This window comes from Lagopus leucura, unplaced genomic scaffold (genome assembly GCF_019238085.1).
Source record: "Lagopus leucura isolate 7727_CA_CO unplaced genomic scaffold, USGS_WTPT01 Super-Scaffold_100001, whole genome shotgun sequence".
Lineage (NCBI taxonomy): Eukaryota > Metazoa > Chordata > Aves > Galliformes > Phasianidae > Lagopus > Lagopus leucura.
Window position 1 is genome coordinate 85,641,084 of NW_024962262.1, and position 27,703 is coordinate 85,668,786.

At 35.2% G+C, this 27,703-nt stretch overlaps 1 protein-coding gene across 2 annotated transcripts in view; it reads left to right on the forward strand.

The window, feature by feature from the left end:
• The window catches only part of CADM2 (cell adhesion molecule 2), a 612,364-nt gene that overhangs the window by 475,278 nt on the left and 109,383 nt on the right, over positions 1-27,703 (forward strand). For both annotated transcript variants that reach the window (XM_042867465.1, XM_042867466.1), the window contains exons 3-5: positions 14,787-14,939; positions 17,392-17,529; positions 23,422-23,592. In XM_042867465.1, coding sequence (XP_042723399.1) covers positions 14,787-14,939; positions 17,392-17,529; positions 23,422-23,592 — 462 coding nt within the window. The remainder of the gene's footprint in view (positions 1-14,786; positions 14,940-17,391; positions 17,530-23,421; positions 23,593-27,703) is intronic.

The window sequence follows — 27,703 nt, forward strand, 5'->3', positions numbered from 1 at the left end:
AGATTTAGAAAGACAGATTTGCTTATGAGGATTTCATTTTGTCTTCTTTCCCCAGAGCTCAACCTGGTTGCAGACTCTGCTAATTACTGGTGTAAAGCTCATGATCTAGATTTTACAGTAGTAGTTTCCCTGTGGTCTCTTGCAGAACTTTACTGTACCTTTGAGTTATTCAACCACACAGATCAGATTACCCTCCTCTGCATGACTGTAAAGTGAAATCTGTCAGTATACTTCTACTGAAAGGGTTGTACTTTTCTGTGCAAGTGCTATGTTGATGATTCTTATAATTAATCAATTAATTAATTTTGATAATGGAAATGGTAGGGGATTTCTTTTGTTTCCCCTCTCTTTTTTTTTTTTTTTGTTTTTCAACCTGTCACTTTCAGGTAATCCTTTCCAGGATTCAGTTTAAGAAAATAATCTGCAGTGATTACTGGCTCTAATCATTTTTTTCTGCAAATTAGTATTATTTCAAAATTCATATTTTTAAGTGAAGGTTTGATAAGTACTGTATGATTCAATATTTTCTTTTCTACACTCAGAGTAGACTTGTAAATGAAGTAATCCAGTATGGTTCTTGCATATCAAGCATGGAGAGTTAAAAGCATACTGAGTAAGTTAGCATATGCAGATACTTCTTGACTATGCCTTTAATAACTATACAATAAAACTAATGATTATCTATGTGAGGTTTTCTTAAATAGAATTTAATGCCTCCAGCTCAATCCTGATAACACCATAGGGATGTTGGTCAGAGGAGAAAACATTTTAAATTTCTGCCTGATAGTACATCCTTCCTCAGTGAGGAAATTAACCCTAGGCACATCAGAAATTTGTTGCGTTGTTCCATAATTCTGAAGAACTAAGTTGCCTGTGATTCCAAAAAAATCTGTCACTGATTTCTGGCTATTATACTCTAATTCAGAGTTTAGGGAAAAAGTTTTGGTTTTGCTTTTTGTTTTTTTGGGGGGGAGGAATGTGTAGAGGTTGGGAATGGGGTGGCTCAAGCTTGTGGTATCCTATTCACAAAATAGCTGAGAACAGATCACAACCACACAGGGACTGACTCAGGAGCATGCAATTGCTTGTGTACAAGAACAAGAACAACAGGAAGGCTTCTTTCTCTCCAGCTCCTCCCTTTCTCTTGATCTAAATAGAAACATTTACACTGATGTAATAAATTAAAGGTTTTAAAATTCTTTGGTGTCCTTGGAAAATGCATGTTCGTGAGAGGGCTTACTCTTAGCAGTGCTCATTTCTAAAGGGGATCACGTTAATCTGTCAAGATTTTAACAATACCAGAATTATCTCTATGGACTAATAGACATAGAACAGTTGTATTTGATACAGTTCAGCACATCACTGTTCTGGGCATTAGTTGCTAATAATAAGAAATTATCAAATCCAAAGAGAAGAGGAATGCTTGGACGATTTTTTTCATGTGGTATTACAATATATGTAAAATCAGTGTTAATCAGAGATTCACCAAATTTCTGAGGTTGGAAGGAATCTCTGGAGATCACCTAGTCCAGCTCCTCTTGTCACCAGAATCTGGGAATCAAACTCACTAGCGTGAATGACAGATTTGAAAGTTGACATTACTTTATTGCAGCACTGGGCATACGGGAGATCGCTCCTCCTAGAATGCACATCCAGGACCTAAAGCATACAGATTTCATACATTTTAATGTGAGAATATTCATACAATTTCCATGAAGTTCCTGCTTGTTCCTAGAATTTCTATGCGTATTAAAATCTAATAATACATGCTGTGTTAATGTAGGATTCTTGCAAGGGTCGTCTTTGGTAGTCATGAGGTTCCATTGGGAGGTGTTATCTAGGAGAAAGGTCATATGTTATGTAGACCAGGTCCCATATTTGGTCAAGAACTTATTTCCAAAAACATGGATGTTGACTAAGTTTCTAATCAGTATGTTGTCCTTGCTATGGTGCCTATAAATTATCAAACCTAACAGGGTACAGTACACCTCCTCAAGGCTTGTGGATAGTTGAGACTCCACTTTTAGCCTCCAGATGTCCTGCTTATCTAGGAAAAGTGACCTTTCCTGCACAGACTATTAGTTTGCCAATGAGTTTGAATTAATTGCTCTGAATTTATTACCAGGTATCACCCTGCTAAAGCAGGGACTGCCAGAACAGATTGCCTCAGACCATGTCTTGTTGGGTTTTGAATACCTCAAAGAATGCAGACTCTAGACAGAATGCAGATACCTCAAAGAATGCAGACTCTAGCTTCTCTAGACAGAACGGGACATAGAACTTTAGTACCAGTGCTGAGTAGGAAGGAAACATCACCACTCTCTACCCGTTGGTGATACTCTTCCTAAAAAAGCCCATAATGCTAATTAGTGTAAAATAATTTAAATTTGCAGTTGTTCATTTTTACATTTCTGTTAAAGAGAAATTAAATGTGCTTTAAAAATTATATTAGGAAATGTAAACATATAAATTACTTTTCATAGAATCACAGAAACTTTAAGATTGGAAAAGACCTCTAATATCATCTAGTCCAACTATCAAACTTATTTCAATATCTCTAATGCATCAGCAAATAAATAAGTTACTTTTGCATACTCTCTCCTTTTAAAGAGTTACAAATCAGTAGTCCTGGTGTACTTATAAAACTCAGTTCATTCAGCCCATTCTTATTTTCTATTTTCTTTCAGTGGCCTCAAGCTCATAGGGACGTTATGCATTACACAGAGGAAACAAAACTCTTTCCTGTAGAAAATGGGAAAAGTGTTTCTAAGAGGGACTCCAGTAGGTATTTCGATGAATGAAAAATCAGTGGTGAAAGGATGAAGAGTGTAAATAGAGAAACAAATGGAGTGAAAGCTTATTACAAAGATAGGCAACACCCACTTAAGCATGTAGTCAGGAAAGATTTCAAAGGAAAAGAAAGAAAGTGAAAAGTAGAAGGAATAAAGAACAAAGAAAGGATAGGATTAATGAGTCAGGAAAAATACTTTAAATACTTTCAATACTTTCAATTTGCATAGTACACTAAATGCTGATACTGGGAAAATATAGAATTTATTTTACTAGGTTTTTGTTGAAGAATGAAACAGCAGACTGATTACTGAAGGATAGGATCTTACAAATGCATCAAACTTGGACAACCCAATTTGCAAGCAAAAATGAAAAACAGAAGAAAAAAACCTATTTTTATTGAAAATGATTGTGCTATTATCTTGTACCAGAGGAAGTGGATTTAATTACTGGAAAATTTTCAGAACTATTAAGTCTTCCAGGAGTTGAAAAAGATGGAAAAAGATATTGAGGTGTAGGGAAAAACACTCCTTAAAATTGAGTTGGATAACGTGACAAAGTACTTGAATGCAAGATATAAAGGAGTTAAGCAAATCTGCTCTGAAATTAAGAGAGATGAGAAAGAATCACAGAATCATAAAATAGCTGAGGTTGGAAGAGCCCTCAAGGAACATCTTCTTGTAGCCCCTTCTATGGGTAGAGCTGCCCTCCACCAGATCAGGCTGCCCAAGGCCCCATCCAACCCAGCCTTGAGCACCTCCAGGGATGTGGCACCTACAGCTTCTCCGGGCAGCCTGTGCCAGTGCCTTACTACTGCTCTTTGGTCTTAGTTCCCCAGATCTTTCTTTGTCCCTTTCTTGAAAATGGAAGAGTGATGTTTCTCTTTTCCCAGTGACCAGGGACTTTGCCTGGCAACCTTGGCTATTCAAATATGATGGAGAATGGCTTGGCAATCACATCAGACAGTTTCTCCAGGACCCTGGGGTGTTTGTTATGTGGCCCCGTAGACTTGTACATGATTAGCCTCATGAGGTGGTCTCTGACTTGCTCTGCTCTTACAGAGGGAGGGATTTTAACTCTGTGACAGCATCAGATGTCCCTTATTGATCTGTTCCTTAATTTTTAAACACAAGTTCTCAAACTGGTGATGGCGGTTTCTCAGAGGCAACTCTTCCCAATCTATCTGCTTCTTAACATAGAGGGCATCTGCCCCATCCCTCTTGCCCTACCCATCCATGCTGAAAAGATTACAGCTCTCAGTCATAGTATTCCAGCTGTGCAATTTGTTCCCCATGTTTCCAAAACAGCAATTAGATCATTGTTTTCTAATTGCACCATGGTTTTGATCTCTTCCTTCTTATTGCCCAAGTTAAGTGCACTGGTGCATTTCCACTGGTCTGTTGGCAACGTTACTTTCTTGGAGGAGTTCTCCCAGATTCCTCTGGAAGAATCTGAGATATCCCCCACCGCTTCCCAAAGAGGTAGTTCCCTGGCTCTTTTCTGTCATTCAGCAGCACACCCCATTTCCCCATAAAATCTAGTTTAAAGCTCTGGTGATAAGCCCAGTCATCTTGCTGCGTAGTGTTTTCTTGCCCCATGCCAGTCATCTGCATCCCAAAATAAAAAAAAGAATCAAGGACGCAGTCTTATTAAAAATGTGATATTATAGCCTACATACTGAATATATTCATGTATCCCCTGTTGTGAATTGTTACTGCAGCACTATGTATTACATCTGATGCTGCAAACATATAATTGTCTAAATGTGCAGTTACTTTGTTGATAAGCCTAAGAAATAGTTTAACTACATTCACTTCTCTGAAGGCCAAATACCTCCTCTGCCATGTCTAAAGGCAACTGAAGAGGCAGATTTGGAAGTCATTCTTGATCCTTTACATACAATTAAATATCACATGGTAAATAAATAAATTGTTTTTAAGATTGCATCTCCAATATTTAGGTGATTTTCTGTCTATTAAAGGTGGACACAAAAAGCAGTCGACATTAGAACAACTTGCAATTTCTTTGTTAGTATTCAATGCTTTCCTTTATGTAACAGTCATGAATTGGAGACAGTTTAGTTATGGAGATTTCTTAGTGAGTCTTCTAAATGTACTAGTTAAGAAAAGTGCAGCATGGAAAGCAGTATTGCTATTTACCACTTGCAAGTGTGAAGATTAAGTGGAATTTTCTAGCTACATAACTTTAAGTTGTTTATTCTGAGAGGTGCCGATCAGAAGCCTCCCTGAAAGAAAAATTACTTAGGAAAAGCTAAAGAAGAATAGTGTTTGTGAATATCCACCAGAGATTTCTTGTTGGTGTTTCTGGATTTGTTACATTCCTAAATTTTCTGATATGCAGATTCATTACCAAAAAAAAAAAAAGAAGGATCACAAAAAACCATAATCTTTCAAGTTCAAAGGGAACTGTGAATTTCTCTTAGTCTAACCTTGTTCTCTAACTGTGTCCAATTATAGAACATCACTCAGAAAATTAGGGACCTATAAAGTTGTTCTGACAGATACTTTTTTATTATTAATATTTATTAATTTGGAATAAGCTCATTATTTGCCTCTTCGTCATTCTAAGCAGTTCCATCTCTCTCAGCTTATCCATATAATGGAGATGTTCCAATCCCTTGATTATCTGTTTCTATCTCTGTTTCTCATGAATGATCTTCTTAGCAAACCTGCATCTGTACGCAAATCCCACAAAAGAGGAAGCATCTGTGTAGTCAGATTCAGAGGCAGATTCTATCTATTTGAAAGACATCATCAAACTTCAAAGAACTCTATCTAAAAGCTGTTAAAACCACCAAAGAGCTTTCTGACAGTCCTTGTTGGAATTGCACCAGTCTCGTCTCAGATATCTCCTGATACTTTGTTCCATATTTCAGTTCCCTCAATAGTGAGATCTGTGAATCACCACTAATCTTCACTGTTGACATAGGCATTAGGATTTGACTCTGCAGTAGTACTGAAATCAATTGCTAGATTGATTGCAGATACAATCATCCGTCATTGATGATTTCTTTGTTGTTTTGCTCAGACTCTGTAATATTTTTAAGGCAGTGACCTGTTCTTAATTGGCCTCTGGAGAAACTATCTTGCTCCACTGATTGCAGCAGGAGTTTAGGTAGTTCTTAAAATAGTTAGGAAGAATAAGTATTTCTGCTGCATTTCTAGCCAATATAGCCATCTGCTTCAGGAAGGATGATGTTAATTTATTTACCTACATGAATGATCAGGAAGTGAGAAAGATAACAAGGTAACTTATAGCTGTTCTTATATTTCCATCATTAGTAAATGAGAAAGTCTTTCCAAATTCTGCCAAATATGTTTGCACACAGCCACACTCTTTAGAAATTAAAAGACTGACTTTCCAATAAATATGAAGCAGTACCATAAATTTGACTTTACCACAGATATTGCTCACTCGTGGTTCCAAAATAAATAAATAAATAGATAAATAAATAAATAAAATAATATAATCATTAACTTAGATGGTAAGTCAGCAAAGCTGTTATTTTATCAACTACAAGAGTAGAGAAATACAGATGTTATTCAGTTCTCTAGCTTTCTTAAGACATGGCCAACTACTGACACATATGGATCACATGTTGCACATGGACAAATTTTCAGAGACTGGATTTCAGGCTGAGTGTGTAAAACTTAGCCAAGTTTTTCTGAGTTCCCTATCTTGAAAGATATTTTGTATCCGAAGCTGAGAGAAGACAGTGCACAAGGATCACCAGAGGTGACTATAAAAAGTCAGTCTCTTGGAGGAAAAAAAGTGAGCATGTTGTAACTGATACTCTAAAATATGCACATTGTCTTGGTAAAGCTCTGTGCTACTTGGCTAGACAGTTTTCAGTACCTGGCCAAGCTTAACACTTTTTTCATCAGCAATCATTTAATTACTGTTGACAAAATAACTAATATCAACATTAGTAGCATGAGAAAAAAATCACCTGGTCGGTTTTTCACAAAAGAAAAAGTTTGGGTATCTGTGTATCTTTGTTGTAGTTTGCAAGAATATTAGTCTTTACTCTTTATACTTTAATAGCATTATTTCTCTGAAATACACTGTTTTGTGTTTTCAGTATTACTCTATAGAAAAATAAATTATTTTTCTAACTCCTATTCATGTTTTATTGGATAGCTGTAGACTATTGTTACAGCTCTCCATTATATTATTTTCTCTTTAGTAATATTACTTATCCACTATTCCATTGGTAGACCTTCAGAAATTACCTCCCCCACTGAGAGCTTGTTCCTATCTGTAATTTAAAATATATGACATGATATGATATATGTAGTTTTGGACTACCATAGCATTATTTTTCACTTTTATCATAATTGACATTATCAGTACAGCCCAGAATAGGATTCATCTTTTAGAGTGGTTCTGCATTTGAACATATAGTTAAATAATTTTCTTTGTAATCCTTAGAACCTCTTTCCTGCATTACGGATTTTAAATTATCAGTCTCCAACTTGGTTTATAAGATTATAATTTCCATCAATTACTTATATCTGTTGAATCTCATTTATTTTAACTGTGACCACCTTTAACCTTGCCCCATGATTTTACAGTTCTAATTTTTGCAGCTGCATATTTGAGAAGTATAATTTTTAAAGATTTTCTTGGCTTTCGTTCTGTGGCACATGTCCAGTTCCATTATTATAATAGAAGGTTTTGTTATTCTCCATTTCAGAAGAAACCGTATAAGAAGACCTTGTAAGAAAGTATTTCATTCTGACTAATGTAATTTTAATTTTATTTTTTGGAGGTACACTTGAACATTTTTCCAGTATGATAAAACACCTTCACAGTTCAAAGCCTGTACATTTTGGAAGAATTTTGTATACTTAAATTTTGTATTTGAAAGTGAAGCAATCCTCAGAGCATGTAAGATAGTAAGTATTATCCTTGAGATTCTGCAAAGACAAGCAGAACATAAGTACACTGTCTCTTTAATACCAGAAATGGGCATTGTAAACACCATAGAAGGAAAGTTCTGCCATGTTACTTGAATGTTCTGAAAAAGAGAAACTGAAGACAATATAGAAAATGACTGTGAAAGAAAATGTAACTCAGTGCAGAAAATCTGGCAAACAAAGATTTATTCCATACATGAAGGGCATATAGTCGTCCAGGCCTTCTATTTTCAGTTGGTTACAGCTGGCGAAACCAAGAGTAGCAGATGTTCTCAAGATTGTAAGTCCTTGTAAGTCACCTTAAACTGTTTTCATCGCAGCAAACTCAGTTTTATGCAGGAAGCTGAGAATTGTTATTATTTAACTGAATAAATTACATTGGTGTTTGGATTTTCCTCATAAGGATATAAGCTTTTTCTTTAAATGCAACTAACTGACGTAAATAATGGATAATGTACTGATGAGTTCTGCATCGCTAATTCTTTTTCAGGGAAGTAAGCAAGTATAGATAAGGTGCCTCGCTTAGTGAAACTGTTAACAGCTCTAATCATGAAGGAGGTTTTCTCTAGTTGCAGAGATATGCATTACACAATGTGCAAGAAATCTGAAAAATATAAAACGTCAAAAGCGTTCTGTTGAGCAGTGTTCTCTAAATAAGCTAGTCAACTAATTCAGGAGCACTTCTCAGCTGAAAATAATCCAGACATGTCTTATTAGATTGCAAAAACAGAGCATGAAGCAGTCATAGCAGCTGAATTCTGGAAGGTGACCATATGAGGCAATGGTAAAAGAATGTTTCCACTGAACACATTCTTTCTTCCTTTTGGCTACCAAGGTCTTCAACGGGGTTCAAAGACAAATATGAATGCAGGGAATGAAAGTAAAACTAATTTCCAAGGATGTAACCTTTTGCACCCTCTGCAAAATTCAGTGAAACTCTGGATTTGTTCAGCGAGTACACAAATGGGTTGAAAAATTCAGTGAAGTTGAATTATCCACAGCATATGTGTAGCATGGATGTGAAAGATGCTGCTTGGAATGCCTTTTTGAACTGAGCTATGTTACTAATCACTGTAATGATGAGGGGAAAAAAATCAACACATATCTGCAAATTGACCAGAATAGTGATCTACAGCCAATTAGCCACCCGACTATTGTGACTCTCAGAATTTGTTTCTTATTATTTAACTTAAAAATGATGTTACCTTTAATGGTTTCCAACTAATGCATATATAAACAAATTTAATAGTTTGTACAAAAACTTCCAGTGTGTTACCATATACTTTTCTCTGCACTACAGCATGATCTGTGAAAATAGATGCAATTTCAGTGTTTCTATTCTAGTACTGAAATCTATCAGGGCTGCGGACTAATTAAGAGAAAATCACATTTCTTGCTGACCTGTGGACTCTGTCAGAATTGTGACCAACTAGTAATAAGAGCAAAAGTGGTAGTTTCACAAAAGCAAAACTTTAGTGCTTATTTCCAGTGGTAAGTAAAAATGACCTCACTGCGAGAAGAAATAGTAGAAAGTGTGCGATTTCTAACTATTCACAGTGCTACTTCTGTTTCTCCTGGAATGAAAGTAATCAGACTGCCTGACTGGAAATGAACGAGGAAGCAAAAGTGTTTTCTTTCCACATGCAAATAATTGAGAATATTTTAAATATCAAATCAGATACTGTGCAAGTAATGAGTAGTAGATAGGCATCAATAGAATAACTAACTGCATACCAGTTAAGAAATGGACAAGCCGTTAATACAGCAACGGACTGATGAGTACATTAATGTTTTTAAAGAAATACAAGGGAAGAGGTTTGAAAAGAGCTCAAGAACTGAGAAAACTTGATTCAGATTAGTGCCTCATTTAACAATTATAGTTGTGGTTTTGTTTTCATTTACTTCCCTTCTCCTCTTTTATTTATTTCTTTGTTTTTATGATAATGTTGGTGGTTGTCTGCGGCCTGACAGATTTTAATGTACAGCTATTGGCAAGTGCTGTAGATCCTCTCTATTGCATTTTGGTATATTGCTTTCATTAGGAACAATGCAAAAGGCCTTTTCAATTATATCCAGAAGCAAATTAAATGGATTATATATCCCTTGAAATCTCTTTCAGCGCTGCTGATGTTCCTGCATTCAGCAAGTTGGATTTTTAAAATCAGAGGAATTACTTCAGTTTCATAAGTATTAAATTTCTGGCGTGACCTGTAGAGTATGAGGAATCCTTCTGGTCCCAGCTAGCAGCTACATTATTCCCATGACATAGAGATCAGCTCTAACATAAGAAAGAAAATGTCGTTGAGTGAATCCCAGGATGGCAGCAGATGTCAAGTCAGTATTGTCAAAACATCTGCAAAGTACTCTGGAGGATTCAGGGATTTTGCTGTTTATTTTTTCCCCATTCTTCAAATATTTGACTCTAAACATTAATAAGAAGTAGTTGCATTAGAGAAATAAGATTAGAGATGCTGCACTCCAGCAATTGTAACATGTCCAACTGTTCTTTTCCTTACTATGGGAAATGTGGGTATTTCTTCCATGATAGTATAAATTTCTAAAAAATTTTTCTCTGTTCAATTCCTACCGCAAGTTTTCACTGCATTGTTACATATGATCACTTTATTACTTTGTGCCAAAAAATAAAATACAGCTTTCTGTGACTGAACTAGGAGATCAGTTTTCTCCAATGGTTGCCAGCCTCAACAATTGCTAATTAATGCAGCTGAATTATGCAACTGTATATTTTACTCAAAATAGGCTAAACTATGCAAATTATCAGGGTTTCTTGTTTCTGAGTCAGAAAACATTCTGAAAGGAAATCTTTTGCAGAGAAGGAGAGAATGACAGGTAAAGTAAATGAAGTGTGTCTGCTTATGAACAAGTATTTTATGCATAATTACTTCATACCTTTCAAATTAATTACATCATATTTGCCTGAAAATTACATAAAAATGAAATAATGGACTTAGGGCATATTGGAACTTACGCAATTATGTTTTGTGAGCTCTTGCAACATAAGAGAGCAGGAAGGAGATGCCAGAGGTGGTATTCTTTGTTACTGTTTTGAGCAACCGTGTCATAACAGAAATCAAATACATATTCTTTTTATTTACCATTATAGCATCCCGGTATCATGCAAAAGTGTGGAAATAAGAATGGTCAAGAAGATGACAATTCTAGAATATAGATGCAGATCCCCAAGAAAAGGGCTACAAGGTCTGCTGGGCTTCTTACAAAGTAAAATAGAGAAAAAAGGAAGAGCTTCCAGGAAAGTTTCTGAAAGAGCAGGCAGAGGTAGCAGTGAGGATGGGAAAGAAGGACGCAAGTCAAGTGAGGAGAGAGTATGTAGGGTTGTTAGGGACAAAATTCTTTTCTATCCAAACCCAGGTTCTCTTGTCAGTACTGCCATATGTCTAATCAATAGTACTCTGAAACTACCTGTGGAATAAAATTGTGGCTATTAGTATAACCTTCATAAAAAGTGGAGGTATAAACCATGTTGCTTCAGAACAGCATGGTAGCTGCATGAGATGCTTAAACATAAGCCTGTTGTTTCCTGGTAATTTATTTGGAGAAGCTAGGAATATTTACTGCCATATGTACTGAACAATGCACGAACATTTCAGGAAGCATGAATCTGTGTTAGTATGAATCAAATTACAGATCATGAGGTTCTACTTTTTCTTTTCAGCAGCTGACTAAATAAGGGAGAGCATTTCGTATTTTACTTTTTGATACTGTATTTCCTCTATGGCATAACCTTGAGTTAGCTTGAAACTGGTAAAATTGCTCAGTTCGGGGCAATTCTGACTTCAAAGGAAGAGCAATTAAAATGCTTATAAAAAAGGTAGAGGTCAGATTTGCGGAAATGGTCTGAATAGAGAATAGTAAACAAATCTCCTTCATTTCCACTAGCTCCTTGAGGAGTGTGTTTCTTCCTTCATGCTTCTGCTTTCCAGTTGATTCCTCCAAGTAGCTTGCTTCTATTCAAACTCCACAGGCTTCTTTTCTCCATCAGCCAGACTTGGCAAGGATTTACTCTCTGCCTCACAAGAGACCCTTGCTCCACTCATTCTGTGCTGCCTGACTAGCAGTGCTGCAGGCTTCTCCAGTGCTTCAGTGCTGACTCACCTGCTCTACTAGGGAGCAGTCACCCTTTCCCAGAAGATTCCTTCTGACCCAGAGCACCAGAGTCAGGACTACAGCTTTGTTGTCTTCTTTTCTCTAGTCAGTCTTTACTCTGTCAGCAATAAGTACCTGACAGAAAATGGAAAGAAACCAATTCTGGCATCTACCACAGCTTTCAATTTCATAGGAGAAATTTGTTGGCTTTTTGAGCAGATATAAAGAAATATATAGCTGTTGATAAAGGTATAAATAATAAAGTTTGAAAATAAGAATGTAAAAAATCTCCATGTAAGTGCTAGCCTTGTCTAAGTGAAAGTGGAAAAGTTTTTTCGTCAGTTTCCTCTACAATCTATTTCCATTAGAAAACTCTTCTTTCCCCCCATGCCTTCAATAAATTTCATTCTGGGCTGAGGCAGGGTATTTCTGATCTCAGCTCTCCATCAGTGGTTGTTTTTACTGGTTTTCCAGAAAATTGATTGAGCTGACGATTTCATGTTGCACAAAGGTTAAAAAGCTGTGGAGGGGAGGAAATGAGGGTAGCTGCAGGAGTGTACTTCATGCAGTTGGTTTGTATTTCAGTTGTTGCTTTTTCTCTATACCAGTAGGATAAAGTAGTTTCTTTCTGGCATCATCTTACGCCGGGGTTAATTATAATTCTTTTTAGTGCATGAGATTCTGCACATTGCCCCATCTGTAGCAAAATATTTCAACAGTGAATCTATCAGAGACAATGGCAGTTGTCAAAATGGAGTACAGTGTAAGATTATATACTGCATTATTTTTGAACAGTTTTTGTCTTGGGATATAGAAGTCACAACTTTGACATTATGGCATACTGAGGTACTTGTTTTGTTTTGAGGTTTTGTTGTTTTCTTTCATTTTCTATTTTGTTTTCCAAATGATGGGTGTGGGAATCAAAATATTTGGAAGCACTGGGGCATTTTGAAAATATTTTTTTCTGAAAGATCACTAATATGAAATAAACGACCATCCTTATGACAGCTCAGTTTTCATCTGACTAGAATGGTAACACTGACAGATGAATTCTGAGTCTCTAATTATTTCTTCAAAGACAGCAAGAACTTTACTGTTGTGAGGACGTTTGGCTAGTAAAGCCACAGTCATCGACTTTGCCTGCTGCTCTGCATTGGTAGGAGCTTGCTTCCATGTACTTTCTTGAGCATGTTCCCCTGTTAATATTGCTAACATGCTGATTTAAAAGCTGATATAGCTTTTCGTATTGGGACTTTTTATTTGCTTGTTTGTTTGTTTGATGTTGCACCTATTTTTCATTATTATATGCATTTACTATTACATATTAAATAATTATTTGCTTTTTCTATGGAGGGACAGAATATGTTTCAGATATGTTTAGAATGTGTCCACTGCACACAATCTCAGCCTCTTTGATGTGCCTTAGAAAAACGCATGGCATGCTTATATGTCAAGTCTACTTAAGCTGTTGTCTTTCAGTCATCAGACCCCGAAGAAAGTCAAGCTTTAGCTGACCTACCCTGAAATAACCAATAAATTTGTCTTGAAGTCATTGTAAAGAAACCTGAAGAGTAGCCTTAGAAGACAACCAATTTAAGTGACATTTTTGCTAAATCTTCTCTGTGGCTGCTTATTTTGCTGTAATTCTTCCTGTGTTGACAGTACTTAGGGAGTTTTGTGATGGTTCAGAAACATCCAGATTTAGTAGCAAACAAACCACATTAAAGCTTCGTTTTTCTCACTGGAGAGATATAAATGGTAGGTGAAACAAATTCAAAGCCTTTGGGGACTTTTGAAAGAGTAGAGTGAGAACAGAATTAGGAAATGAGCATCTTGGTGGTTCTCACAAATCAAAGCAAAGCTCTCCTGGTAATTACGATAGTCCACTTTTACTTGAACTTCCAGAGGCTTACTATAAAAATAGACTCACTGAAGACTGAAACCTGTCAATCCAAAGATTTGAACCTAACAGTGCTTTCCAAGTTACAGAGGCTTTGTTCACATAGGAGAATTACAGTGCTTACTTACCTCTGATAGTAGTGTTCCTGCACTGAAGAAGCAAACAAACAAAAAAATTAATATATGTGGATTTCTGAAATAGCATTATTCCATTATTCTAAAGAAATTAAATAGTTGGATGTTTTGATTGCTCATAAATAGAAAATGTGGGTTAATGCTTTAAAATATGTAAGATTTTAAAGTGTTAGCTAAAGTGTCATTTTGAATTGAAGTGATCTACCTCTTACTCTTCCTTTGTTGGCTTCATGCAAACAGAATTTTGTTATGAATGATTTTCTGATAGGTCAGAGTTTTAGCTGCCATAAAAAAGAAAAGTAAGACCACAATATTCAACTACCTCAAACCATAAAATGTGTTCCAAATGCACGTAGAACTTTGAATATATTCATAACCAGAAGTGCTCTAACAGTCTTCAGGAAAACTTATTAATTCAACCTCAGTAGTAATAAGACAAGAGAGAAATCTGTAGGCAACCTATGCAGCACTAGATCTGTTAGTTGAAAATGCAGTTTGTTACTAGATGAAACAGAATTCTCAAGATTCATCCAAGCATGTAAATTCTTGGGAAAAAAAAAATGCTTCTGGAGAGAAGTTATTTAAGGACTGCACAAAGCTATTAGATAGCAGAAATCAGTCACAACATTGGTTTTTCAGAGCTTGACCAAATGTAAAAGTTAAGTCCCTTAGGTTTTTAGGTTTACATACATTAGAAGTAAATAAGTTCAGTATTCAGAAACTTGCTAAACCCTCACGCTTCTTTCCACAGAGAAAACAACTATGTGTTAAGACAACTGTTTGTAACCCTGTATTCTTGGGTGTAACTTCCCTAGGATAATATAGAGAGTCTCCTATGTAATAAGCCAAGCTTTGTTAATGGGCTAGGCTTTCTTACCTTTTTTTTTTTTCTTCCAGCTCTACGGGACAACAGAATTGAGCTGGTTCGAGCTTCGTGGCATGAACTGAGTATCAGTGTCAGCGATGTGTCTCTGTCAGATGAAGGGCAGTACACCTGCTCTTTATTTACTATGCCTGTCAAAACCTCCAAGGCTTTTCTTACCGTTCTTGGTAAGTATAAATAACCGAGCGTGCTCACATTACAGAAACAAGCGTTGGCAAATAATGATATGAATGAATTCGTTTGAAGTTTTGCAGAAAAGCCATGTAAATATCTCAAGTCCCTGTAGTTAATTTTTTAATATGGCTATGCTGAAAAATAATGTGCCTCTTACTATTTGGGACAGGATAATGAATTAAGAAGTGCACAAATGGCACAAAAGGAGTGCTTCATAACTTCTACATCCCAAGCACCAGAAATGTGAAGAAAGTGTGTATGTTCATCTCCCAGCAATGTACTTTAGAAAGCAAAAGGGAAGAAATCAGCCTGAAATCAAAACAGTCATTAGAGCTTTATAGTTTTTCCTTTGCGTTGCCTTTGCTTGGCTCATTCTCGTTTCTGCTTTTTGTCTGTAAAGTGCATATTTTTACTCAGTTTGCTGGTTCTTTTATGCTTTATCTTCTAAATGCTCTACTGTTTTCCCCATAGGTTATGGATACACATAGAAAAGCAATGGATTTCTAGAGGTGCCCAGGAAATAAAGTTTCTATTTGAAGCTTTACATAATTTGACAAATTTCAGTAGCTCAATCTGCTGAAATGGCTAGAGTTCATTGAAACCAAAATCCATACCTAAGAGATATGATTATAGGGACTGATTTTAATGTTTTTCTCCTTTTTATATCCCTCAACTATACTCTTTCTTCATTTTTTTTTTTTTTTTATTTTTTATATGTAGACAGGCAAACAGTTGAATTTAATAGGAGTGATGTAAGATGTTCTCTGCACCAGTAATATTCAGATTAATATAGACAGGAAATTGCTTTTGCGTATATGACCTGAAATATGTCTCCATTTCAGTCCACATGAGACCATTTTACAAAAATCTTTAGAAATTTGCCATTGAGAATGAAAAATACCCTCTCAAAACAGAATATGCAGGAGTAACATCTGCTTGAGGTTAATCTGTTTTTCTGTAGAGAGGCATTGCATGATCTAAAGAACAGATGAGTGGACCAGTTCAAACTTGTAAATGACAGAAAGGCATAGAAAGGTGTTACAAAGACAGAAAAAACATATCACCACTTTTATTAACCAGAGTTAACTTGATTTTCCACAGTTCATTTAGTTTTATCTTCGATTTGAGGAGTGTGAGAGGGGGTTAATGAAATTTTCCTGCCATCAACTACTTTACTTTCAAGAAGGAAAAATAAAATGTCTAAGATGCCTGTTTTTTGTTTTTATCTATCTATCTATCTATCTATCTATCTATTTATATTTTAGAATTGTTTCAAAGCAATATTTTAAGCTCTTGAAACTCTTTCCATTTGAGAATGGGACTTTTTTTTCCATAGAAAAACATTTCATCTTTTTAATCAGATAAACCATCTTTTTATGTACTAATAATCTCTTTCTTGACAGTTCAGATATGGATTAAAAGATTTAAGTGTCAAAGTACTATGGTAGACACGATTTTGTGTTCTCAAAGAGAGGAGTAGATTTATTACAGAAATGTATTTTGTGATATGTACTGCTGCTTGGTTTTTATGTACATAATCTGTCATTTTGGAAAAGTGATGTAAATGAGCCAAATTGTGAAATGCAGGTTACAAGATGAGGTGCTGTGATTAATCCATTTACCTTGCCATTAGTATGAATTCTTCGGATGTGAGTTTTAACAGTGACATTTTTAGGCATCTTAAAATTTCAATCTTCAGTATCATTTTAAAGTAAGTTATTACTGTATTTGCCAAAGTCAAATAGATTTATACATATGGCAATGACATTTTTGTAAACGCTACTCATAAATTTATTTATAATCTTTCATGGCTCATTGAAAAATAACTATTTCAAAATTTATTATAATATGTATGCTATTTCATGAATCCTAAGACCTCTTCCAAAGACCTTGGATTCAGCTAAAGAATTCTCAATAGCCAATGGATTTGTGATTATACTTTTTTTTTTTTTTTTTTCTCATTATTGGTTCTCTGAAAATAATGTAACTTCTGTGTTTGTTTTCATCCTCCTATTTCCCTGGATTTTGTATTAAAACTTCATAATTCGTGCTTAAACATCTGTTCTTAACTTAGATCAGTTAGCTGTTTTTTGCCAGTTATTGTTTTTTTTTCAGTTTTACTTCCAATATGCTTCCAGTGTACTTCAACATTTTCTTTACTGTGCAGACTAGTTTATATCTTACAACCGGCTTGCAGAATATTTTTAGATAGAATACGTTCTAAGATACAAATTATCCATATTCCTTTGAAAACTGGATAAGTTCTGTGTTTTTTATTGATAGTTTATTTACAATAGAAATTTTAAATAAATGTTGATAAAAGACAATGAACTACTAATTCCATTTACAGAATTTAGAGTACATGAAGAAGTGAAATCTAAGGTGATCATATATTTATGGTAACAGTTGAACATATCAGATACGTTTTGTTTGTTTGCTTGTTAGGTGTTCCTGAGAAGCCACAAATTACTGGATTTACTTCACCAGTTATGGAAGGCGAGAGAATGCAGCTAACTTGCAAGACATCTGGTAGCAAGCCAGCAGCTGATATCAGATGGTTCAAGAATGACAAAGAAGTTAAAGGTATTTAAAGGACTTTTGTGAAATTTGTTACACTTGTATAACTATGCTTATTTACAGTTATGTTTTTAATTCATGTTTGTAAAAAAGTCTTTAATATTCAACTGTCAAATGAATTAGTGATAGTATCTAGTTAAGGAATTGATTCTAAGTGACATTAGTGGCCACGTAACCACTATTTTATTTTTCTTTTCCAATAGTAAAACTGATGTTTTGAACTGCTCTGAAATCTGTTTAGCGTATTTAACTCAAAGCAGATGTTTTATAGAGAAATATCTTGTGAAATTAATATTGTCACAGCCATGACACTCACTCCAGATATTTTATCTTTTCCTTTCTTTTTGCTTTTGTGATATGACATATGACATATTGATCAATTATTAGATTCATGTTATGCTTCTTTAAGTAAAATGACTGGCTGAGAAAGAGCTGTCTGGAGCAGACAGGATATTGCATTTCCCATAGGGGAGATACAGAGCCTGCTCAGGCAAGGAAGGGTCAAGTTTTAGCCACTGAGAAAGTCCCAGTTACAAAACTGGGAATCTGCAGCTGTGACAAGAATGCTGAGTGTCTGCGGGACTGAAGAGAGGGAGGAATACTTAGAAGGGCATGAAGCAGATTTCACATGTTTTAGGTGACTAAAACCAAAGCAAGTATTGTTCTTTGAGTATCCAATAAAATAGGAAATAGTTGCATATGAAAACTGCGTATTTCTTTTCTGTCTTCTCTTTCTCTTTTTGTGTTCGTTATTCAAAAGTTACTTTCCCTTCCATATTTTTGTAAAACACACGACAGCTTTAAAATCCTTTCTGGTGAATGAGTGGATAAAGCTTTCTATAAAAGAAGGCTGCCTGATGTATTTTAATAAAAATTATAAGGTCTTGGCTTTTACTTAAGTCATGTCTATTTGTTCTACTACAAGACCAAATCAGTATATGATATGAAATCTAATATTTTTGCATAGCCATTTACAAAAACAAAAACAAACACACAAAAAACCCCACATTTTAGTATAGTCTTGCTCCTGGTGAGGAATAAATGCATGCATCAGTACAGGTCAGCTGATGATCTGCTGGAGAGAAGCTCTGCAGAGAAGGACCTGGGTGTCCTGGTGGAGAACAGGTTGGCAATGAGCCAGTAGTTTGCCCTTGTGGCCAAGAAGGCCAATGGTATCCTGGGGTGCATTAAAAAGAGTGTGATCAGCAAGTCAAGGGAGGTGATCCTTCTCTTCTACTCTGCCCCGGTGAGGCCACATTTAGAATAATGTATCTTATTCTGGCCTCCACAGTTCAAAAAAGACAGGGATCTCCTATAAGAGGTCCAGCAGAGGGCTGTAAAGATGATAAAGTGCTGGAGAATCTCCCATGTGAGGAATGACTGAGTAATCTGGCTCTGGTAAGCCTTGGAAAACGAAGGCTGAGGGGGGAATCTGATAAATATTTATAAATATCTAAAGAGAGGTGAGAGACAAATGTATGAGGCCAGAATCTTCTCAGTGGTATGTAGCAATAAGACAAGGAGTAATGGCCTAAAACTTGAACAGGGGAAATTCCATACTAACATGCCAAAGAACTTCTGTTCTGCAAGTGTAACGGAACACTGGAACAGGTTTCCCAGAGAAGCTGTGGAGTCTATCTCTATGGAGATTCTCAAGACCCTCTTGGACTCTACCTGTGTGATCTATTGTAGGGAATCTGCTTTAGCAGGGGGATTGGATTCAATGATTTTTTAAAGTCCCTTCCAACCCATGCAAATCTGTGATTTTATGATCAGCTTTGTTTCGTATTTGTCTGATATTGTGATTTTTGTTAGCTGAAATTATTGCCTCAAACAAAGTTGCAGCATTAATTAAAGAGCTAATTAATCTACCTTGAAATTACTATATTTTTAGATATGGTATAAGAACTTTGCCTTTCTTTCAGCTGATATGTAATTGAAGCCAAACAAGCAGTTCAGTCATTTGTCTCTATAGCTAATTTGTTCTTCTCCACAGTTTCTAAATGGACTTTTTTTTTTTATCTTAAGAGAGGGCAGAGGAGGGACAAAGGTTATGTGAAGAAGAATGGTAAAAGTGAAAAAAACAGAAATGAGAGGAAAGCACATTCATTTCAGTTTAGCTTTTCAGATCTTCTGAAGATCACATTGCCATTTTGCAAAGGTTAGAAATAAAATAACCTAACCAGTTTGCAGTGGCATCAGCAGAACTTACATTAGCTTTGTGCACTGTAAAAGGTGAAATGATAAATCTGAGAAAATAGATACGAAATTATATGCTAATGCAGCTGACATTAAAGGTTAGGAGTTCGTCTGTCTAGCACCAGTAAATCCAATCGTGTTACAGTGTATTATACATGGTGCAAAAGAATATAAATGATGCATTGAGTTCAGAGTTGCACCAAAGGGGAAAAAGCCATTCTAAAATTGTACCTCCATTGCTCAAAAAAGGAGTCATGTGGTAAAAGAATACTGTTTGATGCAGTAAGTTCTAGTAATAAGACTGAGTGCGAAGCACTGAGTAGTGTGTCTTTTATTTTAGTGTTCTGTCTCATGTGAACCAAATTAACAAAGCAATCTGCACTCTAGCATTCTGGTGACATTTTAGAAGGAGATTATAAAAAGCAGAAACAAACGAGAAGCTAAATATGCAATTTTTAATTTTTTTTTTTCCAACAGAACTTGTTACAGCTAATTTCAACAATGAAACATGAAATATGTCTTTCATGTTCCAGGAATATTTTTAAAGGATTTTTTTTTCCTAGGAAAATGAGACTTAAAAATATATAAGATAATGTCAATTGATTTGTTGTAACAAATTAAGATATTTTGAATAAGTTTATACATTTTAATATACAGTAAATATTCTGACAGACATCCAGTATTTTGTCTTAATTAATTTCCAAGTGGAGGATGAATTTTTTTTTTGGTAGAAATGCCATTTCATGATGATGTTAAATGTAAATAAGAACTATACTTGCCTTTTAAAAACAGCAAAATGATCTTTTTCTGTTTATTATTTTCACCATCAAACATCTGTACTTGTGAGTTATAAACTAGAATTAATAGTTAATATGAGGGTGTCTGTTTGTATGCCTGTCTGATAGTCATAGGTGATCCCCATAGTTGGTGTGGCCCAACCTCTTATTGAAGGTTATATAAGATTGCTTAATGTCTTATCTGATTTGGTTTTGAAGAATCTCAAAGGCCAGTTTACACAGTTAGTCTGGGATAGAAGTTTCAAGTAATTGAGATGCGTTACTGAGGAGAGTTTTCATAATTTCATGAAACATGATCAGAATTTGTCTTGGCGTTACTTGTGTTCATTGCCCCTCAGTTGTTGTTGTACAGCTCCAAGAAGGCTCTGGATTTTTCTTAAGAAATTCAAGACATTCTATTCATCAGGTTGAACAAACCCAACTGTCTCCAACTTCTCATTGTAATCCAGTTAGTTGACATCTATACTGGAAAGTCCAAATTTTGGCTGATTATTCTAGGTGCAGCTGCAAACATGCTAAATAAAAGAGAATAATAATTTCTTCTTGCTTGCTATACTATTGCTACTACAGGGCAATCCTTTTCAACTCTCAACTCTGTAAAGGCACAGTGTTGATTAATGTTCAACTGATACTCAATACCTCCAGTTCCACTTCTGTAAAACTGCTTTCACTTCAGGTATCCTCCAAATCCTTTGATTATAGTGATTTGCAGACAAAGTTCTTTTGTAATGAACATTTTTAAGCCTTTTTTAGCTGACAAGAGTAGTAAGAAAAGTAAGCTAAAAAGCAGACTGCATAGGACATATTTATGAATTCTGTGAAAACCCTGGGTAAATGTTTTGAAAGCTAGCATGGGGTTACATGCTCACTACCTGATCTCCACTGCTGTTTCTTTTCAGAAGGGCTTATGTTGTTAATGTAATAACTTTCTTTTCCTATGAAAAAACATCCAAGAAGATACAGTTGATCAAGTGGGCTAGCTAAGTATTTCTGATGATAAGGATGTCAACTGCAACAATATTAGCACCATATTTTTAGTGGAGGGAATTAAGGGTTTTACCCTCTAAATAAAGGGTGTCTAGGGAAAGACTTCTAAACACCTGCCTAGTAAATCAACTGTTTTTTGTGGTTTTTTCTTCCTGAGGGATTAAGTGTCCACAGCTTCTCACTGAACTGAAAGTTGTTGAAGTTCTCGGGAGCTTTCTGTCCTCCTAAAGTCAATAAGAAATTGATTGTATACATTGCTTACAAACATAAAGCAATCTGTGTAGGTGCTTGTTATTGAATTTCATACTTACTTCTTTGAACAAAATCTCAATTATGTGCCTCAAAAACTAGTGAAGAAATTTGTCGTTTGATTATAATAACTTTGCTTTAGCCCCGACCAGTATTTCTCTTATCTTCTTATTCCTAAATATTGATGGTTACCTTGTCAGAAATTTGAAATCTCTTAAAGTTTGGCAACCAAAAGGCAAAAAAATGTTTGTATGCAATAAATGATTTTGTCTTAGGAAAAAAGTAGAAAATGTATATGGTATCTTCATTTATCCAGAGACAATGAAAAAGAACATCTTTCTGATATCAGAGATATTTTTATCTATAAACAAGTAGCTTAAGCCATTTAATATTTGCTTTCTAATATGGATATTTAATGCAAATTTTATTTAGGTCATATTCTTTTCTAATGGGATTTAACGTAATTTATAAAGCTGAAACCTCTCGTGTTTTCATTTCTTTAGGACACAGAAGATGTATGCAATCTCAGTGTAATTTCATATATATATTTATGTATTTGTGTATATATCTTTTACATCCTTCCTTGTCATAAATCAATATAGCAAGCTTATGATTTTACTGAAATAAACAAATCAATAACTACTATAAATAGATGGGATCCAAGTAAACCAGTTCTCATATGTATGTAAGAAAAGTTATTAATAATAATAATAACAATAACTTTTAAAAATTAATGCTTAGTCTTTTGCTTCTCCAGTTCTAATGTAAGTTGTTTGTCCTACAGTGAAATTTACTGAGTCTAAACCTTAACTTCAAGCTGAATTGAATTCTTAATCATGGTGGTAGGATCCCAACACAGTAATATCTAGATTGAAAGCTAGCACAGATTTTTAATGGGCTCTGCTCTGAAAGAGTAAGCCAGTGAGTAACGATAAAAAAGCACTGAGTGGAAAGTATCTTTGAAGTAATTTTATTTCCAGTGTTCTTGGGATGCATCTGTACATCCCACTAAATACTATGAGGTATTATAATAATATCATATCATATTATATCATGTAATGTAATGTAATGTAATGTAATGTAATGTAATATATCATATAATAATACTATCTCTATTTTTTCATCAACTTTAATATATATATACTTTGGTTTAGTTTAATTAATAAATTAGTATGATTCTAGCTAAAAAACAAAATAAGCAATGAATAAAGTAAGCATGAGTTTGATGTATTGCAGCTCTTTGTTCAGATTCAGTGATATGCATTACAAAGATGGATGTAGAATATTTAACATTTAGTGACACTGTGAATATATTAGGGAAGTGAGAGTGGGAGTAGACTACACTTTTCTAATGAACTGTCGTTTATATAAGATTTGGACCTAAACATGAGAGTATCGTGAAAGCAATTGCCCTCTGAGTGCAGTATCAAGTAACTGATTTTGAATTTTCTTCTGCAATGTACACCTTCTACTCTGGCAAAAGGAGAAAAGAGTAGAATAGCTACAGTTTAATTACTTATGTTTTAAAGAGGTCAATAAGTACATGAAATTTTTTTTGGTGTTTTTTTTTTAAAAAATAAGTTTGATAGGTAAATGTTGCTGTTTAATTTTGGACTATTTCTTTCTGAAAATATTGGGGACAAAAATGTTTATTTTTTTATTTCAGATGTTAAATATTTAAAAGAAGAAGATGCAACTCGTAAAACATTCACAGTCAGCAGCACACTGGATTTCCTTGCAGATCGCAATGATGATGGTGCAGTTGTAAGCTGCAGAGTAGATCACGAATCCCTAAATGCTACACCTCAAATAGCAATGCAGGTTCTAGAAATACACTGTAAGTAATATACATTATATTTGCTTGCTTTTACAGTTTTGTTTTGTTTCAGAGTTTCTATTGTAGGAAATCTTTGAAATTTTCTGAGAATGGTAGGTATTGCTAACACTTTTCTTTTAGCCAACCTCTTTTTTTTAAATTTTATTTCAGAAATAACTCTGAAAAGATTTGTGTGTTAAGTTCCTGGTTTTCTTTACAAATAGTAAAGAGGAAGTGCATTTGTCTTCTTCATTTATCATTGTAGTAATGTCAAAGTAAGCTGTAATATCAAGATCATAGCAGTTCATCACAGCACCCTTTGTCCAACCTTTAGCTGTTTTTCCCCAATTTGACAATTTTCCATTGCTTGTTGTGCCATAATGAGCAACCTTCCAGCTTGATGCACTACAACTCAAAACAATATACATGAAATCCATGAAAAAAGTCCTTGTGCCTGGTAGATGCAAAGATATGGTGACTTCATTGCTTCTATGAAGCAGGATCACTGAGAAAAACAAGGCTGCTTGCACACCAAATCTAAACTGGAAAGTTTTGGAACTAACACTGATTTCTTTTGCTAAACTAATATATTGGTCCTTAAAGTAATATACTGATACCTATTGCTAAACCAGCCTTCAGCTCAAAATTTAGGCATATTCAAAGTTGAATAAGCTTGCCTATGTGTCTGTGTGCTGTAGTCTGAAGTCATGTCCTTTGAGTCACTTTCTTTGCTTTTACAAACTATGACGAACTCAGGAGAACAGCTTTTCACCACCAGGTGACATTTACATATTCACTTGCACTGTAATCACCATTCTTCTGTATACTGTTATATACACTTTTCTGAAGAACATCAGTGTTTGTTTGCCATCTAGGGAAAGAGACGTCTGCAAAATATTACCAGATCAAGTGAAGGGTAGAGACCTTTCACAGGTCTGTTTCTAGGGTAAATGTAAGCAAAGGAACTTATAAACAAGGTTTATCCGTGAAGCAGACAAGTTGCCTGTAACAGCAGCTAGTTCCCAAGACGCAATGTCAAGGTTTGCTGGCTTGCATAACTTATTTCTGAAGGAAGATAGTCCTGTAAGTATCTAAAACAAGTAAAATGTGGTGGTTGAGAAAGCACTCCATACATAGAAGCTGACAGCATTGCTAAAAATGCCATCTGCATAACATCTGAAATGAGGCAGATGTGGATTAGTACCCGTAAGTAATGTGTACTGAAAATAACTGTTTTCTGATGCATCCTATGCATCATTTTCCTGATGCAGATCAAAGCCTTTCTTTACCAATGACTATAAAACACCTGCCTCCCCTAAAAATGTTCAGATGGCATCTGTACTAGAGAGATGAATCCTTAACATCTATTTCCCTGAATTCTAAATCCCATCACCATCATCCTCTGGTATGACCCATGCCTTCACTTCCAAATTGCTTTCTCCCTTCCTGTTCAAAATGTTGGTACTACAGGGCCACAACAATGACAAGAGGTCTGAAGCACTTTTGTGAAGAAAGGCTCAGGAAATGGGCTTTTTCAGCCTGGAGAAATCTGTGGGGTATTTAAATGGGGCCTATAAAAGAGTGGGAGACCTTTTTATACAGTAGGCAAGGGTTACTAATTTTAAACTAAAAGGAGGGAGATTTAAGTTAGATGTTAGATGTTAAATTCTTTTCTCAGAGGGTGATGGGGCACTGGCAGAGCTCCCCAGAGAAGCTGCCCCCATCCCTGGAGGCACTCAAGGCTGGCTTGGATGGACCCTGGGCAGTCTGAGCTGGTGGGGGGCAGCCCTGCCCACAGCAGGGGGTTGGGGTTGGGTGGGCTTTAATGTCCTTTCTAATCCAAGCCATACTATGATATAAAAACCAGACTGCTATAGGAGGTTTAAACTGTGTCATGTGTAACGTGATTGATGTAAAAGCAACAAGAAGGCAGACTTTGTGTCGCCTCTCAAACACAAAACTTCTGGATATTTCATTTATCCCTTTGCTCCCCAGGCAATAAGACACTACCTTGCTAAACAGCAGCAATTTTTGTATTGTTTCATTTTCTGAACAAGGCCCTTCTTCCTTTTCTGCACGTTCACTGAAGTTCTCCAACAAGGACAAACTGGAAAGGGTATTTACTGTCACTGATGTGCTTTATTTGCTATTTTGCCCCCTCAGTCTGCCAATTTACCAGAAGCCACAAGATACGAGTAATTATTCTCGATCCTTTCTCTTTGCTTCATTAATTTTCCACCAACCAATTTTATACTCTCCAGCACTAGTAGAGAGTGTCATCATATGTCAAAAGATAAGTGAGAAATATGCCAAAATAAGCTTACGTTCATAAGAAATGGTGGAAAGACCATGTGCAATCTTAAAAGCAATATTTTCTTATTGCAAACAGGGAACAGTCTGTTGTCCTTTTCCTTACCACATACAACTCCACAGTCAACATATCCAACAGTCTTATTTGAGATAAAGTTTTTAAGAAAATTTTAGGAAAAGAGAATGAGATCCATGGAATTAATGATTTTGCTTCAAGCAGAGAACCTTGAAGGAAAGAAGTGCAGGAGGATGATTTACTACAGCAATCACAAAGACTCTGAAAGGAATACATGGCACTGAAATCAGGCTCCTTAATTTTATTCTCCTGCTTATCCACCTGACATTGCTCACAGTCATATCTGGTATTGCTACAGTCACTGAAAACTGCTTTTACCTATCAGTTCATAGGACTACAAACATAGAAAAGACATTGTATTTGTATTAATGAGAGTGATGCTCACAGAACACACATTATGGGACTGGTTCAAGACATCCTCAATGCCAGCTGACAACAGTTCAGAAATAGCACTGACAAAACAGATGAATTACAGGACCCCAAGACAAAAGTCATGAGAATCTGTTAATTTGACATCCTTTAGTTCTGAAAATCATCTCACCTAAAATCAGGTAGTGTGGCATTGCTCCATAGGGTACTTGTTCCAAATGTCTCAGGGGTATTTCAAATAAGCAGAGAGCTTCGGAGTAGTACCTTAAACAAGTGAAACAGAATGGTACAGCTAGACATCAGTTTGGCAGGGAAATAATTCAATAGAACTGAACTTGTTTTTTAAACATTTTCCTAAAATCTGAAGAATTATGTCTGTCGTACATTGATACTCCTAACCAGGCTGTCATCCCAGGTTAGAAAAAAAGAGCAATAAATAAATAATATAAATTAATTAAATTAAATTAAAATAAATAAATAAATAAATAAATTAAACATTTTCCTAAAATCTGAAGAATTATGTCTGTCGTACATTGATACTCCTAACCAGGCTGTCATCCCAGGTTAGAAAAAAAGAGCAATAATAAATTTTCTGGCTAATTTTATTGTTTTTTGCCCTCAGTGATTATACCTGAGAGTAAAAAACAGATAGATAAAATCTGCTGACAATGGACGAAACACATATGGCTTCATCAAAATACTAAAAGCAAAGCAAAGAAAAAGAAAAAGATAATAGTAATTGCAGGATTGTGTTTGCATCGAGTGGACTAAGTGGTAAGAAATAGGAAAGCAACAGAATATTTGAAATGACGTTTTTTTATTTTTATCTAGTGAATGACAAAATAGTATTACATCTATCCTGGGCAATGAGTCTGTATGAAACAGATCTTTGTAATGAGTCCGCAGAGATGTAGATAGAGATGATTATGAATCCACACAGCTGCTTTTATCATCAGCTTTAATAGGAAGTAAAGTTAATACTAAAGCCAGTAATACCATCAACAGTGATATTAGTACAGTGTCAACTTTCTCCAGTAGTATTATGAAATAAGTACATGAAATAAGAGCGAAAACTTTAAGAAAAAAGCAGTCGTTTTTTAATACACACATACATACATATCACATTATGCACCATATTTATGCTGTGCTCATGTATGTAATAAAACAAATTTCTGAATCCTGCTCCTATTTTTTTTTTTTTTTTTTAGCGGTGAAGTCCAAAACTGGAAATAAGTATATTACTTATACATTGAGCAAAATAAGGATATCTTAACATGGACTGTGATCAATTCTTGTTTTCACAGGGCTTTCCAAATTAATTTTTCAGACTTTAGATATTAAAATAATATCCATGCTATTTGAGTAAATATGTTGTAC